Raw genomic sequence first — 20,169 nt, forward strand, 5'->3', positions numbered from 1 at the left:
AGAACCGCCAAGAAAGGATTCTTCAAGGCACCATTTCTGGTTCTTCAAAGAACTTATAGAAAATAAGGTTCTTTGGAGAACCTCTTTTAAAAGGGTTCTTTAGAAACCCATATGGATCATTGTAGAACCATTAAAAATGGTTCTACAGATAAGAATGGTTCTTGCTTATATGTAAATGGTTCTTTAAATGCAGTGTATGGTTCTTCACTATCGCAGGGTTGTGTACAGAGGAAAAAAACAAGTTCTTTTTTTTCAAATTATATGACAAAATTACTTATCTTTTGCAAACCCCCTCCACCCCCATGTATTCAAACATCTTTCTTTTGTTTCTGTTTTGTTAACAAAATCACCTTTGAAAAATATTTTGCAATTACATCCCTGTCCCCTTTACAACACTTTTACAATATTAACATATAATATTTGTACTCTTATATTTTATATAAAAAATTTCAAATCATTAAGCATTACAAATATAAGAACCCTAAAATGACACATAACAAACTGTTCCAGCCAATCACCGACGACATGGACGTTCAGGAGAGTTTCAGTTGCATGGGAGGGAGGGGCAAGCTAGCTCTCTGTTTTGTTTAAACGTCAACAGAAGTGACGTTACCCAACATCGCTTAAAGCACCTTTAATGCAAAGTGCTCAGCTTGTGTGATGAAAAAAGGAAACCCACACTAGCAGCCTATAAGTCAGGTGCAATAGAAGTAATGCAGATGTGTACTATATATACACCACCATTATAAAGTTTGGGATACACTTTATAGACTTTGATAAAGAGGACACTTAAAAGTGACCCTACACTTCTGAGCAGTAGTATGTCTGTGTGATATCATCATAGCACTTGCCTTCTTGCTTACACCACCTTTCTGATGCCTAACATAGATCATCCCCCATCTGATGTGCAGTACCAGCCTCTGGCTCCAGGCTGGGACTGCTGGATGGCACCTAAAAAAATAAAACAGCAATTGCCATAAATGTATTTATTGTTGATTAAGATAAAAATCATAGCATTAAAAAAAATAACTAAGGTAAGTTAATCAGGTGTATAGAACAGAAATTGTAATTACCTTTTGAAGGCACCCTGCCACCATCACCAACTATGTTAATTCTTGATATCAGTTTATTTGTGAGGGCTCTGTCAATAAAAGATAGGATTAAATAAAAAATTATGCATGCTGTCCAATAACTTGAGTTGCTGTACAATTATTGAAATAATGATCAGTCAATGATCATTATTTGAAATAATGATCAGTTTGGCAGATATTTAGAACACCGCTCACATTACCACCAACACAATGGTAAACAAATGGCTAAATTGCAAAATTCAAGACTATTTTAAGTAGCTGCAATAATCATGATTAGGTTCTGTATTTACATTACATCGCACATATGTCAAACAAATTAGAGCATGCACAATAACATACCATATAGCCCTCACCATGTAGCAAAAAAATACAATACAATACATACAAAACACAAACACTTACACCACGTTGAAGGCAGCAGCGATGTATCCCAGACATCATCAAGTAGCAGGTAGTACCGTCAGGACAGACCGACTTTGACCTGGACAGTTGAAGGAGCCCACTACAGTCATAACAACAAACACACATAAAAAGAGGGGATAAACTAAACACAGTAACAGACACAAATACATGCTTATGTTTTATGCGATTCTACGTGTGTGTATACTTCAAACAAGGGGCAAATAAGGGCTATGAAATAAAGAACATGTAGCCCATCACTACCCTTCAGAAACCATCCCTTTACTTGTCCGTATGACCCCCTAACCCCCAAATGCATCATGCTTGCCCCCATTCACATCCATTACAAGACAGGTCTGTTAATGACCATGCTAAACTGCATAGCTTACATATTACTTAATTCATTTGTGTTACCTAGAATGTCCCTGGGAAGTTCACAACATTATTAGTTAACATTAACAACTTTCATCTGTGTCTGTTATGTTAGCCTGCATGATACCAGCCACTTTAAATGTAGCTAAGTTGCACCTGATATTTTATTGAAACCAAAACTCTACATTCAAAACGACATCCCAGACAGAATTATTGCTAGATATGATATGAACTACCATTACAGATATTCCACATAATGGTGAAGTTAGTTACTGGAAACTAACATCACTAACGTTAGCTAATTGCTAGCTAATTCTAACATGACTATCGATAACGGCTTTGTGAAAAAATAAAAGTTATATTTCTAGTAAATTCCCATTTTCAATTGGCACACAAAAGTACTGTAATTCTTACCTTGGATATGATGATGGCAGGAAAAGTTTGTACAACTTACATATGCAGTCAGATGCATGACAGAAAAGTGACAGTATATATATATATATATAGAGAGAGAGAGAGAGTGTATGAGTGTTTCGTTCTGCGAGTGTATAGTAAAATATATGTTAATCAGTCAGGCAACATCTGGTATGACACACAAACACACTCACTAAACTTGAGTGATTATTATAGGGTAGGGACATGCCACTCCCACACACACACACACACATTCACCTGTACATACACTCATCACAAACACATCATCGGTAGGCTATCACACACACAATCGGTATCACACACATACTTTGTGTGTGCTGTGTGTGTGAGTGTGTACAGCAGACATGTGGACTCGAGTCACATGACTTGGACTCGACTCATGATTTTAATGACTTCAGACCTGACTTGATAAAATTCTGCATGACTTGCGACTCGACTTGGACTTGAATACTATTTACTCGAGACTTGACTCGGACTTTGCCTCTTTGACTTGTGATGACTTGACATGTCTCGAATCAAAAACTAAATTTCCTGATCGTGGACCAGTCACCCCAGAGACGCTTTCCCTCCGCGACTAAAAAAAAAATTAAAAATAAAAATAGCGGAGACAATTGCGGCCAGTTCAGTGCCTACAGCATTTAATTGAGAACACATCTAAGCACGCACGAGAGGGAGAGAAAACAAGTAGGTTCCAGCTGGCTTGTCATTGTTGATGATGATTGATATCTTCTTTTAAATATAAGAAACGTATTAAGGAAATCGTGAAGGCAACAAATACGAGATTAGAGGAGATTGCGAATTTATCCGGTTCTCACTAGCCTACTGTTATAAACTATGTATCACTACTAGCTGCACTCACTGTGATTTGGAAAGTGGACAAGAATATGAAGAGTCGTCTTTGCCTTTGTGTAATGGAACTGGTGAGTCTTGAAGTATTCTATAATTTATTTGCATGAAGCACATGATATGCCGATTGAAACGCATTCCACTCAGCTACTGTAGCTATAGGTGGCTACTGGCTACCAGGCTCATAATTTACTTTTAATTGCAAACAGAAAATGTCAAGCAAGCATCATGTCATACATGCTTCTCTTTCCAAAGGACTGAAAGCTGTTTGTGCCAACTTAATATCATGCTTATCATTGTTAATATGGTGCTATACATGTGGCACAAACAGTGTTTGAGTTTGTGGACTAGCCATAGGCTGAATGGAGCTGGTAAAAAAAGATCATTATGAGAACGTGTGGACAGTGGCACAATAGGCTTAAAGTGACAGTGCACCATTTACAAATGAGAAACAGCATCAAATGTGTAGTATTTAAGAAATTAATACTTTAAAACAAAATTACTGTCATTATTATCTTTTAAATAATATATAAGTGCACGTTGACCTTGGCTTCCCTTATGAGTCGCCACTGGCAGACAGCCTAATAAATTGTTTGCAGGCAAATCTGTGGCATAGCGCAGTGAAATGCCATCTGTCAAATTATTACTCATCCTTACAGTGGGCTCCGCAATTGACAAAGAGTGTCATGTAGCTATACGTTTTGTGCAGATTACTCAGGTATGCACATGTCGTAAAAGATTGCAAGACAGAAACATTGAACATGTTTTAATCTGTATTTACAAAAAATACCTCGACTCGACTTGCCCTTCTCTGTATTTACTTGGGACTTGACTTGGACTTGACTGCTAAGACTTGGAACTTACTTGTGACTTGCCAAACAGTGACTTGGTCCCACCTCTGGTATGTGTGTTTGGGTGTTTTTAGTTCAGAAGAGTACCTATCTCTGACTGAGGGAGTTTCAGGATGTATGTGTGTGTGTGTGTGTGTGTGGGTGTGGGTGGTGATAGTTCAGAAGAGCTCCTCTCTCCAACTGAGGCAGTTTCAGGATGCGTGTGTGTGTGTGTGTTTGGGTGGTGATCGTTCAGAAGAGTTCAGAGTTTCAGGTTTGGGAGCTGCACGTGGACCTCATGGGCTGACGGCCCCCAACCTGCACACCTGCAGAGGAACAGAGAGAACGGATGCAACAGTGTCATGTGACCACTGAGTTGAAGGAATACTGGATGAAGACACTTCACTTGTGTTTAGGAGTTTTACAAAGCGAGTTGAAATCTTGTCTAAACGTATAACTGAAACAGGGGGGTCATTCCAGGGATTCTCTCTCAACTTTTTTTGTCAGACTAAAGTGAGTCAGACTGTGTTTTCCGGTCTGTTTTGTGTGTGTCAGATATTTTATCTTAATTGTGGCACTGCGACACATATTTAAAGGCTGTGACACACCAACACGATTATCGGCCGTCGGACATTGCCGGATAGTCTGGCGAGGTCGGTGACACAAGTCTGTTTGGTGTGTTCTGTGCCGTCGTCCGTCGGAAGGAGCCGTTTGACTTGCAGTCAAATCTGCTCAACAGTGAAGGTCTCTCCCTCTCACACACACACACACACACAGACAGACAAACAGACACAGAGAGACACACACACGCAGACAATGCCCTGAACGGAGTAGCACAGGGTCTTTGGTCAGGGTGATTATGACCTAGAGACAGAGGCTGTTGTTTACAGAGCTTTGGCTATATAAATACTCTAATTGAGCGGAATTGACTTGTTGCAGGTGCTTAGCGGTGAGATGATTGAGGATGGCACCGTTTCCTGCGTCCCTCAGGGCTGGCGTTTCATTTCTCCCCATGCAGGTCAACATCACAACCTCCTCAACGCTCCAGGGACCTCAGGCATCAGCAAACAAATACACACATATTACACACACACACACACACACACATTACACAAACACACATGCATACACACTACACAAACACACACATAGAAACACACACAAACACAAACAAACATATAGTAACACACATCTTAACTCCCTGTCTGTGTCTCTGTGAACCATCCTCCTCTCTCTCTCACACACACACGACTTTTTAACCTTCTGACTTCCAATCAGCAACTCAGTCAGCCCCCACCCCCCCGGAGACAACTTAAACCTTACAGCAACGTCAGAACAAGGGGGACCGCTGAAACTTTAACCCTGTCCTCAAAACAGGGTGTGTGTGTGTATGTTTGTGTGTGTGTGAGAGGGTAACAGTCATTGATCCAGAAAGGTCATGGGCCAAAGTTCAAACTCAAAAGGTAGCCTGGGGGTGGTGGGTTAAACGTGTGTGTGTGTGTGTGTGTGCGCGCGTGTGTGTGTGCACACGTGTGTGTGTGTATGTGTGTGTGTGTCAATAATGCCAATGTGATTGACTGCATTTGAATGTGACCGCCTCTCAGGGTCCATTTCCAGCCTGCCCACGCAGGGTCAAGGGGCCGGAAGGGACGGGGGGGCACACAATGTCAAGACAGGCACCCACAAATGCTCATACACACACAGTCTCACACACACACACACACACACACACATCATACTAAGTTGACAGTGCAGATAATTGAAGCGCACAGCAACTGAAAAAGACACACAGAATCAGAAATCAATGCAGTCATCTCACTGTGTGATGATCACACACCAACGTACACACACACACACACACACCAAGAAACATACACACAAACACACAAAGGAGACACAAAGCACACACAGACACAATAACAGCACACACTCCAACACGGCCATCCTTAACACATGGAAATAGCTGGGCTGGACGAAAGGGCCAAGTGTGTGCTTGGTGATGTGATAATTGCTGGATGATCAACAATTAATTTGGACTTTGAAGTCCCTTCTCAAGAGCTGGATATGGAAAAACAGGTTTCAAATACATTCTGCAAGAACACAAGCACTAATAAATAAACCTATTGGCCTAAAAATGTAACCCTGTGACCAAAAGAAAATGTTTGTGTTCTGTGTGTTTCTCTCTCTCTCTCTCTCTGTTTGTGTCTGTGATGAACTGTGGCTCACGTGAGGCCATATCTTTCTTAATCCTCTATTAAAGATACACAATGCAAGATTCACCTTTACAAAGCCAATTTGATGTTAAATGAACTTGTAATAGGCAAATCGTTCACCTAGCATAGCTATGCAGCATAGACCGAGTCGCTAGAAAACCGGCCATGCAACGTGTAGCTGCAACTGGAATCCATGCATTTCCACGGAATTATTTTTGGAATCTGATCCCTTATCATACCAGTTCATTCGTAGTAGTCACTCGACTTACCGTGACTAAATTCAAGATGGCGGCAAACAGTAAACTTCCTGAAGGTACTGTCTGTATAAATCGTCTGGTAAATAAACTACCAGTGCTTTTTCAAAGTTCTCAATGTCTCGTTTTAAATGTCAGGGCCCTCGGAAGTCTACCAATGAAGTATGGAGCTACTTTGAGCCTCGTAAATGGTGTAAAATAGTGATTTATTTGCATGGCTAGGCCGATGCCCGTGGCACCCCCATTGAAAACCTGTTGGTAGCATCGTCTAACTAGCGCCAGATTTCAGAGTGCAGAGGACAAACCGAGATGAGCTATGAGACAAAAGTTTACTCGGTATCATGTTTCAACACACTTTAGGTCAATATCACACCGAACTTCTTCTTTAATTTAGTGATAAATGACTTGCCTATTTGTAATGAGAGTGAAATTCACCTAAAATATATGTTAATCAGTCAGGCGACATCTGGTATGACACACAAACACACTCACTAACCTTGAGCGATTATTATAGGGTAGGGACATGCCACTCCCACACACACACATTCACCTGTACATACACTCATCACAAACACATCATCTGTCAGGATTGTGCAGGAGGACCCAAGTGCAAGAAACCACATTACAGACAAAACAAATTTATTTTGCAGGAGGACCCAAGTCTCTCTCTCTCTCTCTCTCTCTCTCTCTCTCTCACAGACAAACAGAATTTATCTTTTAACACTCTCTCTCTCTCTCACACACACACTCACACACACACACACACACACACACACACACACACACACACACACACACACACACACACACACACACACACACACACACACACACACTAGACAAACAGAGAGACGATCCAACAAAGGACAAAGAGACAGGGGGGTACAAATACACAGACCAATTAACAGAGAGACAGAGGACTGAACGAGACAATAATGGGGAACAGGTGTGGAAGCAGAAAGGAGGGAAAACTAACAAGACAGGAAGCACAGACCAAATAAGGAGATGGGGCGGAGACAAAGACAGGTGACAGGCAGGTAACACAAAGCACATGGGGAACAGGCAAAAACAAACACAGGACAATACACAAAATGGCCACCAGGGTGGCACAAACTTAACCAGATCCTGACATCATCGCTATCACACACACAATCGGTATCCCACACATACTTTGTGTGTACTGTGTGTGTGTGTACAGTATGTGTATGTGTGTTTGGGTGTTTTTAGTTCAGAAGAGCTCCTATCTCCAACTGAGGCAGTTTCAGGATGTATGTGTGTGTGTGTGTGTGTGTGTGTGTGTGTGTGTTTGGGTGGTGATAGTTCAGAAGAGTTCAGAGAGTTTCAGGTTTGGGAGCTGCACGTGGACCTCATGGGCTGACGGCCCCCAACCTGCACACCTGCAGAGGAACAGAGAGAACGGATGCAACAGTGTCATGTGACCACTGAGTTGAAGGAATACTGGATGAAGACACTTCACTTGTGTTTAGGGTTTTACAAAGTTTTGGGCAGCCGTGGCCCACTGGTTAGCACTCTGGACTTGTAACCGGAGGGTTGCCGGTTCGAGCCCCGACCAGTGGGCCGCGACTGAAGTGCCCTTGAGCAAGGCACCTAACCCCTCACTGCTCCCCGAGCGCCGCCATTGAAGCAGGCAGCTCACTGTGCCGGGATTAGTGTGTGCTTCACCTCACTGTGTGCTGTTTGTGTTTCACTAATTCACCGATTGGGTTAATATTGGCGTGACAAACTAGCCCCATGCATTTCTATGGAGTATTTTTTGAGTGCTGTGTCTCCACATTAGAAAGTCTCTGGTTAAATGCAGAGACCAAATTTCCCTCACGGGATCAAAAAAGTATATATACTTATATATATATATATAAGCGAGTTGAAATCTTGTCTAAACGTATAACTGAAACAGGGGGGTCATTTCAGGGATTCTCTGTCAACTTTTTTGTCAGACTACTAAAGTGAGCCAGACTGTGTTTTCCGGTCTGTTTTGTGTGTGTGTGTGTCAGATATTTTATCTTAATTGTGGCACTGTGGCACATATTTAAAGGCCATGACACACCAACACGATTATCGGCCATCGGACATCACCGGATAGTCTGGCGAGGTCGGTGACACAAGTCTGTTTGGTGTGTTCCGTGCCGTTGTCAGTCGGAAGAAGCCGTTTGACTTGCAGTCAAATCTGCTCAACAGTGAAGGTCTCTCTCTCTAACACACACACACACACACAGAGACGCACACGCAGACAATGCCCTGAACGGAGTAGCACAGGGTCTTTGGTCAGGGTGATTATGACCTAGAGACAGAGGCTGTTGTTTACAGAGCTTTGGCTATATAAATACTCTAATTGAGCGGAATTGACTTGTTGCAGGTGCTTAGCGGTGAGATGATTGAGGATGGCGCTGTTTCCTGCGTCCCTCAGGGCTGGCCTTTCATTTCTCCCCATGCAGGTCAACATCACAACCTCCTCAACGCTCCGGGGACCTCAGGACCTCTGGCATCAGCACACACACACACACTACACACCAGAGTTTCCGCTAGAAAAAAATGGTGCCGGTCAAAGTGACCGGCAGAGGTTTCGTTTTTCGGACATTTTGATGATATGCCGGTCAAATTCCTATTATCCCTTCATAATTAGTCAAATTGAGGAAAACTGGAGACAGGCTATGTAGCTTAAAGAATGACATAATCAGGCTGTATAGAATGCAACATGTTCATTAGCCTAACTTAAACATGCCTAACAAGATCTATCCAGTATCTTTTAATGGACAGCAAGAGTCCGCTTCGTTTGTTGTTTTAAAAAGGCTACGTTGTTTGTTGCTGCTAGCCACGTTATCTCCAGTGGTGACTGTTTAACTTACACAGATGCGCACACACAAGAATGAGCGCTCACACCACTACCCCCTAATGCTATGCCTCTTTATTTGATAACAATAAATTAAAACATTTTTCCTGTTCTGGGAAATGTTTAGTTTCTTTTTCTTTCGGCCGCGGTTCAATGATACCGTTTAATTGTGCCAGAAATTATCCGCGGACCAGTAATCGCCTTGTCGAGGAGGTCCTAACCCTGCAGATCATAGACAGAGAACACATAGGCCTACTGTATGCTTTGGGTAAAGAACACTTTGCATGTCCAGTGTACACGGAGAATGACAGTGTCTTGGAGCTACCCCCCCCCCGCAACTCAACTTCCAATGTCACTGATTCCGACAGATACGCCCGACACTTCTGCTTTTTATCTGGTGGTGGTGGAGTTGACCGGACATCTGAGGCTTCAGACGTTTCCAATTTATCATCATCTATCGCGTCTGGCCTCTGAAAAAACTTTTAAGGCTAGTCTGCCTGGGCCTGGCCATGTTTGAACCGCCTCACTCATTTGTTTGTTGTTTAACATGGACGTTTTAAGCGTGCGCTTCCTATTGAAATGCCGCAGGCTATGCTTGTTGTTTAATAGCTTACTTTTCAAACGGTAGAGCCTGTTCATTTAAAAACATAGCCAGAGGACGTATAAAATATAGGCTTACATATTAAGGCTTATTCTCAAATTCAGATTGCGTTAGGGGACGGGATTATTAGCCAATTTCAATCGGACAATTTGACTGGAGAGATTTCATTTTGTCGGACATTTCATTTTTTTCCCAGCCAATGTCCGGTAATTACCGGACAACGGAAACCCTGCTACACACACACACACTACACAAACACACATACACTACACACACATATTACACAAACACACATACATACACACACATATTACACAAACACACATACACTACGCACACACACTATACACACATATTACACAAACACAACACACATTACACAAACACACACAGATAAACTACACACGAAAGATATGGCCTATTTGTAATGAGAGTGAAATTCGCCTCTTCTGTTGTTGCAAGGGAGGCTGCCGTGGTTGGAGAATATGATAGTGAAGTCAAGTCGGATACCTCCATAGATATATATATGCATACCTCTATCTATATATATATATATATATATATATATATATATATATATATATATATATATATATATATATACATATACATATATATATATATCTATGGATACCTCGGGGCACGAGTCTCCGAGCAAAAGATCTGGCCCAACCAATTAGTGCCCAGTCCAATGAGGCTTTTAATGAGTGCCTTGTTGTGTAGATATGGCATCATTGGACTTTACTATCATCTATCTATAAAGCAAGAAGCGTCTGTGTGTCCTAATGTCTGTGGCACGCATATCTCGCTAAGCGTTTGTCAGACTGACCTAAGATTTTGTATGTGGCTCGCGCGTGGCACAAAGGTGTGCAATCTCGATTTTGAAGATTTTTGAATGCATATTTCAAAATATGCTTATTTACGTAGGACGTTTATCTCTGCACTGCACTGTTTCCAAGGGGACCAGTTTCAGGGGAGCTCCACCCCATGTCTATTGTGTGGCTAGGTCTCACTTTGATGATAGTCAGTCACCGAGAAACACGCTTTGGATTCCAGCGGCTGAGTAATGTCACCTCATCTGCCAATTTCCGAATATTTGTGTCTGACCTCAACAATAAAGAATGCCTCTGTATGCGGGTTGCTTGCATAAAATCATTCCATGGATTTTGCATACACACACGTATCACAATCCGCAAACACAGGTTTGCAGTGAATATACAAAACAACGTGAAAATAAACGGACAATAAACGGACACTTCGAATAGCCCAGGCTGCTTCGGATTGTCTTAAGACTTTGAATAAACAAACGACAATTCCAACAGTAAGGTCCAAAATGGAAACGAGCGATAATGGATCACGAATTTAAGGACGTTTCAGAATGCCACACATGCAAAGCACGACCAGCTACAGACAACGAGTGGCAGACAAAGTGTGATGTCACTTACAGGCTATAGTAATTTCATATGATGATGCATCATTCCACAAAATGGTTTGTTATTCAAGTTATTCAATTGGCTAAACATAGGCTATAGCTTAACTCAAAGCTTTAGGCTTATGTAATTTTGATCAGCTACAGACGAGTGGCAGACAGAGCATGATGTCACTTATAGGCTACCAGAGATTGTTTTTGAGTCATATTGTTGCAAATTTCAGATGCATCATTCCGCAAAATAATTTTTCTATAGGCTGAACATATAGCCTTAACTTAAAACAGCTGTTAAGCTTATGTCATTGAAAAATGTCACATGCAGCCACTCTTAAATTCTGCTTATTGCACATTTATTATCATGTATTATAATATAATATTCAGTATTTATCATTGAATGCTTAGCTGGAATGATGTTTTTCTATCATTCCAGCTAAGCATAACGTTTTGTATCATTTACATGACAGTAATTTTGTAGTAGAAAATTAATTTCTAAGAAATACTGTTAATTTGATGCGGTTTAATTAATTTATAAATTGTGCACTGTCACTTTAAGACTCTGCCAGCTCCACTCAAATATAGCTAGTGCTGTGCCTATGGCTGTGCCCTCTCACAGTTTATAAATGGTCAGTAGTGGGAACTACTGTTGCCATCGCGATTTCCTTTTAAATGTTTCTTATAAAAAGGAGATATCAATTATCAACAATGACAAGCCAGCTGGAACCTGCTGCGCTCTCTCCCTCTCGTGCACGCTCAAATTGAGTGGAGCTAGGTGTAGCCAAGCGGAACGAAATTCATCTGGCGAGAGTCAGGTTACGCTCAAATGCGTTCCCAATTAAATGGAGTAGCCTAGCATAAAGTAGGCCTAGTTAGATCTGCTGCAATAAAGAGACTATATTATGTATCTTGATGTAACAAGCTGTTTTGACATTGACATTGTAAACGTTCTCTAAGAAGAGTGTAAAGAAGTATGCAGTAGCCTATAGTTAACCACAACGTCGTCTATCACTGGAAAAAAATAGCAAGCGGCCTATGATGTAAGGGATAATGGACGACACGGTGGTCTGTTAACAGAAGTTAATGCACGGTCGAGGTTGTAAAACGGCCCCGACGCCAAGCCAATTCAACCAGGGCCCACGCACAAATTCAGAAAGAATTACCAGGTGTACAGTACCTATGTTACTCAGGAGACACACAGTAAAATTACTTTCATGTAAGATCAATACTTCCCAAGATACAGCCAGTTTTACAGGGGGAGGGGGGGTGTTTTTGTTTGGCCTCTTTTTTTTGTCAAAGTTCACAAGCCCATAGCACAAGAACTAAACTATGTAGGAGGCTCAAATTTTACATGCTGGTATATAAATAGGAATAGTATGTAGCAAAATTGTCACATTTGGTCTGGATGATCCTGCATGGTTGAAGCTGTCCCTCAAAGTTGATCAAAATATTTTATTGGAGTTTTTGGCTGGGCTCTGTTTAGGCCTTCAGTAGACATATTTGTATTCAGCATTTGTATTTTTTATATATTTATTCTCCATGATCTCTTCTTTTTAAAAACACCAAATTTGACCTGTCTAATGCAAATCTTTCTTTTTTATTTTGCACCCTGAACATGGGCAAAATGCCCGATTGAGATCAATGTGTTTTGTATAGAGTCTGGCACTGAAATCACTGAAATTGAGAAGGATATCCTCACCCTTGCTCAGGCATTCTCCGAGAAAAAGAAGAGAAGAAGGGCATTAACTTCTGTGAACAGACCACCGTGGAGTCCATTATCCCGCTTATTCCACTGTTGCCACTTGCGTTGTGTTCATTTCCTGTTACAATTTAAACGTTTTAATCGCTAAAACTGTCTTGTTTGTAGAACTACTTTCTTCCGACACATATCAACTGACCGTCACATTTCCTTTGGGCCGGATCCGCATAAAAGCCTTTAGATCCGCCTGTAGCGGACATACGGTATCTGACTGTGGGCCAGATCTGCTCCTGATAGAGGTTTCAGCTCTGCTAGTAATGCTGTTTTATCACCGGTTAACAGATTTGTCCCAGGTCCGATTTCCGCAACTCAACTGGAAGTCAGGAAATGCGTTTAAAATACAAAACACTGATTTGGCCCAAACCTGTGATACGGATATGAGCCGAAGGACCATTTTTTCACAGCAGACCCAGGTGGTAATGGTTCACAGCAGACCCAGGTGGCTGATTCTGCTAAATTGACTGTCCTTTCCCTACTTCATTGTCAACTGGCTGCTAAAGAAAAAAAAAGGTATTTTGGAATGGCACAAATTTAGAAACCATGGGGGTGCACTATGTTCCCATGGCCACTTCATTTCTACAGTAAGGCTGGAAAAGAAGATATAGTTGGCTCAAAATTGATCATATGCTCGTTTCATTATTTGTATTATTACCTAGCAGTGGTAAAATTAGTGTTGTTTGTGTCAGATCAAACAGTGCTATGAGACAACCCCATATTAGGTACCCACGCATGCAGAAGTCCAAGCAGTAACGTTAATCAAGGATCTTTGGTTTGCTCACATTTTTTTACATGATTTGCCAGCCTGGGGTTGGACTAGGACACAGCCCAACTTTTCAAGGTAGGCTATCTGCTTTTTATCTCTGTTGGTTTATTCAGAGACAACAACAAGCAGTCGGGCGATTGATACGGGCTACTGTAAGTTTATACTATTATTTTCCAGCAATATAGGCTACTAGCTTAGCTTGAGCAAAACAGCCATCACAATAACTAGCCTATTTTGAAAAAAAAACAAAAAAAACAGTGATAACGCTAACAGGATCACTGATGATAAAAAAACAAGTGTAATTGTGACTTAGCCATTGAAAATAGGCTAACTGTTAATGTTTATTTTGTGTTGTTTCAGATTGACCATGGAGGTGACTGAGACAGCCTGAATATTGATGGGAACACGATGGAATTAACACGACTTAAACTTTGTCTGGGATTGCACTTCTACAGCCAGGTTGTTGAATAAAAAAAATAATAAGACACTTATGTGTAAAGTTGTGTTTGTAGCCTAGCTTATGTTTATTGGTTGAGCTGTTGGGAAAACGTTACGAACTTTAGCCTGGGTGAACCTATAACGAACCTGTTAGCAAATGTGTAGCAAACGGATTTTTCAGGATAATTAATTACCAATCACATTTCACATGTCAAATAAAGCCAGCTGATATCTGATAAACGGGTCCGTACCACACACAATAAGCGGACCCGTATTGCATATGATAAGCAGATCTGGAACACGTCAGTAACAGACTATCATACGGAACTGGGTCAGTCTTAGCCCTTATTGGAACCAGATCCGTCAAACGGATCCAGACCAGTTTTGGACCGATGTGCATTTGGACGTCGGATCAGGTCCATTATGCAGATCCGTGCCGGACGTTGTGGTAGTTGTGGCCCAGTTCCGTCCCAGTGTATGTTTGCTATCTGGGTCGCTATCAGAGCCCGTCTACGGAGAGCCTCCCCACTCTATTAATCCCATACAAACCGAATTTGGCTGCAGTTCACCAGAGTTCACCTAGATGGCGATCGCGGGCGAGTCCAAAATACATGGGGTCCTATGGAGCTACATGGCTAAATTTATTGTTTTCACCTATTTACTGAAACCCTCAGATTTTATTTTATTTTTTGCAAAATGGATATGGATTATCAATCAAAAGTGAAATAATCCGGGAGTCATGTCCTTTCGTTTTCTTACAGGTTGGGTCGTTGTTGCCCATAACACGCTAGCATTGATGCTATGCTATGATCATGCTAATGAATGACGTCATTGACACGTTTGTAAAGGCTTTTTAGAACAATTAAGTGACTTTAAAAAATATAATACTCAACCAAGTGTATTGTCTTTGCCTCCCCTTTCGAATACAATTTTCAAATTACTTGAAAAAAAATTATATCCCGAGAAAAGTGGATTTTGAGGGGTACTGCTCCATAGACCTCCATTCATTCTGGACTCGCCCGCGAGCGCCCCTAGATGCAGTACCACACCGGAAGAGTTCCGAGAGTGAAGGTTCTCCCCTTATTAGACATTCTCATAGACTGTATATATAGAACTGGCAGTCAGTTTTGCCAAATATGTTTTCAAAATGCAATCCTACATTGCACTTTGAATATTAAATTGCAAAAACAAATTGACTGTTAAATGATGAAACTGAATATTGAAAATTGAAATGCAAAATCAATTGCCATTTGAATTTTGAGACTGAAGTACCATGGCAAAATGGAATGCAATTCAATCCATGTTTATTCTATTTTTAACCAAATTTAAATTGATTTTAGGATTGCATTGTCACTTTGCAGATTAAAATACAATTTGGAAATTATTGCAAATTGCAATATTAAATTACATAATGAATTGGCAATTGGATAATGTAATGTATTTTTGAATTGCATATTGGAGATTGCATTCTCATTTGAATTAAGCTACACATATGCTTCCATACATCATAGAACACCATAAATGTGGGCATTCAAATGGACCAAACATTGTCAGGCTATCTGAAACATCTGACTAGGCCTGTCACGCTAGAAACTTACTATGTTTAGTTAGAACAGTTAAAGGTGCGATTTGTAGGATTGTTACCGAACGTTCTGTTGGCCAAAATCAAAACACTGGTGAACGTTCTCAAGACTACCAGACGCGAGCCTCTTCTGGGTTGCCAGATGTAATGAAGACTTAGCTAACGTTAGTTGACCTGCAGCTGCTTTAACGTTTCTCCAACCATGACCCAGCTACACATTACAGAAACAGTGAAAACAAAAAATACCTCTCTAACCAACGTAACATATTTAGCTGAAGTTAGCGATGCAGATGAAGTTTAGCATAGGCTACCTGTTGTGGAGAAATATGGCCAGCTCTGCGTCAGACTTGATATTGACTTTTACTTGACTTTGTTTCTTGTTTTAATTTTGGAAATTTGCCTGCCTCTTGTAGGCGTTCATGACTACAACTGACAGTTGGCCTTTGCTAATTTGGCATCCCAAATAGGAGGACGCGCTAGCCCATTATTAATACGCTATTCTAGAATTAATCGTTCAAAACATAAACGAAAATTCCAAGAGATTCCGCCCCGTAACTGATTTTTTTTCATGGGTTTTACGGGGTTTCACGGGTTAGAGTAATATTGTCAAATAAGCCAATACTTCAATTCATTGTGTTTCCTCACTCTCTGACAACATATGGTGATCATTTTTTGAATGGTTACAGTTTATTTTCCATTATTTCCTACATACTGGACCTTTAATTTGATGTGATGTCTGATTGTAATAGAGTGGTGAAGTCCCGCCCATTCTACTTCCGGTCCATGGGACCTATCTTTCAAAAAATTATGAACGGGAGTTAATGGAGAGATAACAATTATTTTTTGGTCCAGTTTGAATTGTGCCACAAATTTCACATATGATGTGTGTGAATTTAAAAGATAATTTTTCACGTCAAGAAAGTACTGTTGTTCGATAGACTGTGAAAGTTATGTTGGACTGCTGAATCCACTCAGTGGACTACATCTCTCGTTATGTAACGCCACCAACGTAATGAAACGATAAGAGCTGTTATGCTACCGGTTGCATCTTGCTGCCTGCTATTTAAAAAGTATGTAATGTACAGTCTATGAATACAACTTACCTGATGTGTTTAATCCTTGACTCATGGTATTTTCTTCGGCAAGGAAAGCCCAATTAAGACCTGTTGCTGGTATGCTTGTTCAATCTAGTGTGGCTGTGAATGAGCTAACGTCACTAGCGAGACTGATGGGTTTGTAGTCGTTGGAATTATGATCTTTCACAATGTTGTTATTCAATAGTTATGAAACAAACTGCAAATGTCTTTACATGAAAAATTGTCTTTAAAATTGACAAACATCATATGGGTAATTCAAGGCACAAGTCAACCGGGACCAGAAAATAATTTATTTTTCGCCATAGACTGCCGTTCAAATTTTTTTGAAAGATAGGTCCCATGGAGGCAAACGGAAGGGGCGGGACTCGGATGACATTACGTCAAAGATTGTTAAGGCGGAGCAAGATACTTCGTCGTAGTTCATGTCTATGGGCGCGAAATGGGGATCGAATCCTGTCTGCATAAAGAGGCGTGTCGATGACGTATTGATGAGCATACGTTGCAACCGCCAACAGCAGCGGCATAAATAACCGGCGCACACCTGATATAAAGTCGATTTTCTCCAGACTGGAATGCTCAAAAATGCTAAAAATGTACCTGAAATGTTCAGAAGGGTTTGAGGATCATGAAAACGTGCCCGAAATTCACATTCCTAACTCTATAGAACCAAGACCTTAGCATATGTGGTAAAATTCTGAGCTATGCCCATAGACTTCAATGGAGCAGTCGCTGCCTCTGCTCTGCATAAAGGGGATTTTGACCCCCGTGCGATCCGGGTTCCCGGAAGTGGCTCCTGATGAAATATCTTGCTCCGCCTTAACAATCTTTGATTACGTTCTAAAACTGTTTTACAACTCCTGTAACAGATTAAATCGCCATAGGCTAGTTATCAGTGCATCTCCTGCATGGCGGCAGCCAAAGGCCCGTAACATCAGCCTACAACCACTTAAAGGCCGTGTTGCAGGATTCATTTTCCAACGAATTTGCACAATTTGCTTGTTGGTAATAGACATGTAAACTGTTATCCATTGTATTTGATGTTGTTGGGTATCACAAAACGGAATATAATACGAAAAAGCAGGTACTATTTCACAGTGTTTGAAGTGATTATCCTTTCCCCCACAATGCATTGCATCACGTCACCTTGGGGAGGCTACAGACCAAAGTCCACCTTGAGAGTAACGAGTGTGGAGTAAAGAGAGACTAGTAAGGGATTGTTCAACAGTAGATAGCGCAGATTATAGATAAATAGATAGGCTATAGATAGCCTAGATATATAGACAGGTAGATAGATAGATCGTGTCATATGCTGGACACGGGGGGAGCTCCTCGACCAGCGGCCAAAATGCACTCGCTTCCCTAGTTACTGCAGCTCTCCACCACAGTTTCCATCGGGACGGCACAGCCCACACAAGCACCTGCAAAACTGCGAATTGCCCATATTATCTCCCTCTTTGGTAAGCCGTACCCTGACGATGTCAATGGCAATCAATCACGAGCAGTAGTTATCGAAAATATTCATGCTGAAGACACGACCAGCATAATCGGCGGCGGCTAGAAGCTAAGTTTGCAACAACAGGGGTGGCTAACAGGTGGGACTGGAAAGTTAGCCCATAGCTAGCTATCATGATTCTTTATATTCTGATCTTCTGACTAAGTTTGCCCGGTATGTATAGCCTCATAACGAGGCCTCTCAAATTCAAAGTGTAATTCGAAGTGTAAATATACAAACTTTATGTTGAAAGTGTAACCGCGACCGTTTCCCATAGGAATGAATGTAAAACATACCCTCCAAAACAAGACCTCCCGAAATTCAGAAAAAATTACTAAATTGATATCAGGCACCGTTATTATCATTGGTAGATCATAGGGTAGCTGTGATATAAATGCTGTGACAAAATTCGAAGTGTAAATATACAAACTTTATGTTGAAAGTGTAACCGCGATGTCCATTGAAATGCATTGAAATGAAGCGCAGATCATGTAGTCCCCAATGTGACGTCATCACCGAATTGCGTAAAAAAAACCCTGCTAATGCTAAAAACAACAAAAACTGGCATTTAACACCATTTGGAGACATTTTTAAAAATGCTATACATATAGACCCTTTCAACAAGGTAAACAACAACAATGCTTGAACGTTCTATTTGGGCCCCAATCTACTTCCTCTGCATTAAGATAACATATGGAATGTTAAAAAGGAAGTCTTGTGGGGCCAACTATGATGCTGATAATGGAACTCTTTGAAAGGGTCCATATTGAGTGCTTTATGTACCCATTAATCAACAGTGGTGGTTAACCTGCAACACAGGCTTTAATGTTTTAGATTTTCAGATATGGTCTTCTAAAACGGAATAACATCTATGGAAACAGCTTTTAAACAACAAATGGGTGGCTCTTAAAAGAGCCGTTGGTTTTAAATAGACGATGACCGTCTACTTGGCGCTGGTATACTTGGTGACAGCCTTGGTTCCCTCAGACACAGCGTGCTTGGCCAACTCGCCGGGAAGCAACAGGCGGACAGCGGTCTGAATCTCTCTGGAAGAGATGGTACGGCGCTTACTGAAGTGAGCCAGGCGAGAAGCTTCTCCGGCAATGCGCTCAAAGATGTCGCTCACGAAAGAGTTCATGATGCCCATCCCCTTGGAGGATATGCCGGTGTCAGGATGAACCTGCTTCAGGACCTTGTATATATAGATAGCGTAACTCTCCTTCCTGGTCCTCCTGCGTTTCTTCCCACTCTTGTTTGCCGGTTTCAGGACGGCTTTCTTGGCGCCTTTCTTCGGGGCAGGCTTAGGTGCTACTTCAGGCATCACGGTGATCAGTCGACTCCAAACAAGTCTTTCCAAATGCAATGTAGGTAATGAACAATGACGCTTCAGTGTTGCAGTGCTGTTATTTATATGTTAGGAGCGGACCTGGTTGAAAAGTTCCACGTCACCTTTGGCGGGAGCGGACATCATACTCGTGCCAAACGACAGGCTGTAATATTATGTGATGTTAAAATATGTTTTGTGTCATTGTTTAGGCGTGCAGATCTTTTTTCAGTAGCGTATGAAATTAGCAATATAGTTGACATTGTCATGTCACAACAACCACTTCGACAAAATAGTTATGGTTAGTTATATGGGGTTATATGAATTTAGCAGATGCTAAAATTGAGTAATGTGTAGATTCATTCCAGTTCCAGTAAACGTAGCCTAACTGCTGTTTCAGAA

The 20,169-nt window shown here is 41.2% G+C and overlaps 1 protein-coding gene and 1 long non-coding RNA gene across 2 annotated transcripts; both read right to left on the minus strand.

Annotated features, from left to right (window-relative positions):
* Window positions 1–857: 857 nt before the first annotated feature.
* On the minus strand, window positions 858–2,354 carry LOC125303150. The gene is made up of 4 exons (XR_007195023.1): window positions 2,277–2,354; window positions 1,494–1,593; window positions 1,074–1,141; window positions 858–951 (listed from the first exon to the last, which is right to left on the minus strand). It is a non-coding gene; the product is annotated as an uncharacterized LOC125303150 (long non-coding RNA).
* Window positions 2,355–19,157: 16,803 nt separating this feature from the next.
* On the minus strand, window positions 19,158–19,884 carry LOC125292145 (histone H2B 1/2-like). The gene has a single exon (XM_048239685.1). It carries the CDS (start codon window positions 19,762–19,764, stop codon window positions 19,387–19,389), a length of 378 nt encoding a protein of 125 aa, XP_048095642.1. The 5' UTR covers window positions 19,765–19,884; the 3' UTR covers window positions 19,158–19,386.
* Window positions 19,885–20,169: the final 285 nt, after the last annotated feature.

This window comes from Alosa alosa, chromosome 1 (assembly GCF_017589495.1).
Source record: "Alosa alosa isolate M-15738 ecotype Scorff River chromosome 1, AALO_Geno_1.1, whole genome shotgun sequence".
NCBI classification, from domain to species: Eukaryota; Metazoa; Chordata; class Actinopteri; order Clupeiformes; family Clupeidae; genus Alosa; species Alosa alosa.

What these genes read in the sequence shown, in the direction of transcription:
- LOC125292145 (XM_048239685.1), bottom strand. Translation starts at nt 19,764, where the DNA reads ATGCCTGAAGTAGCACCTAAGCCTGCCCCGAAGAAAGGCGCCAAGAAA.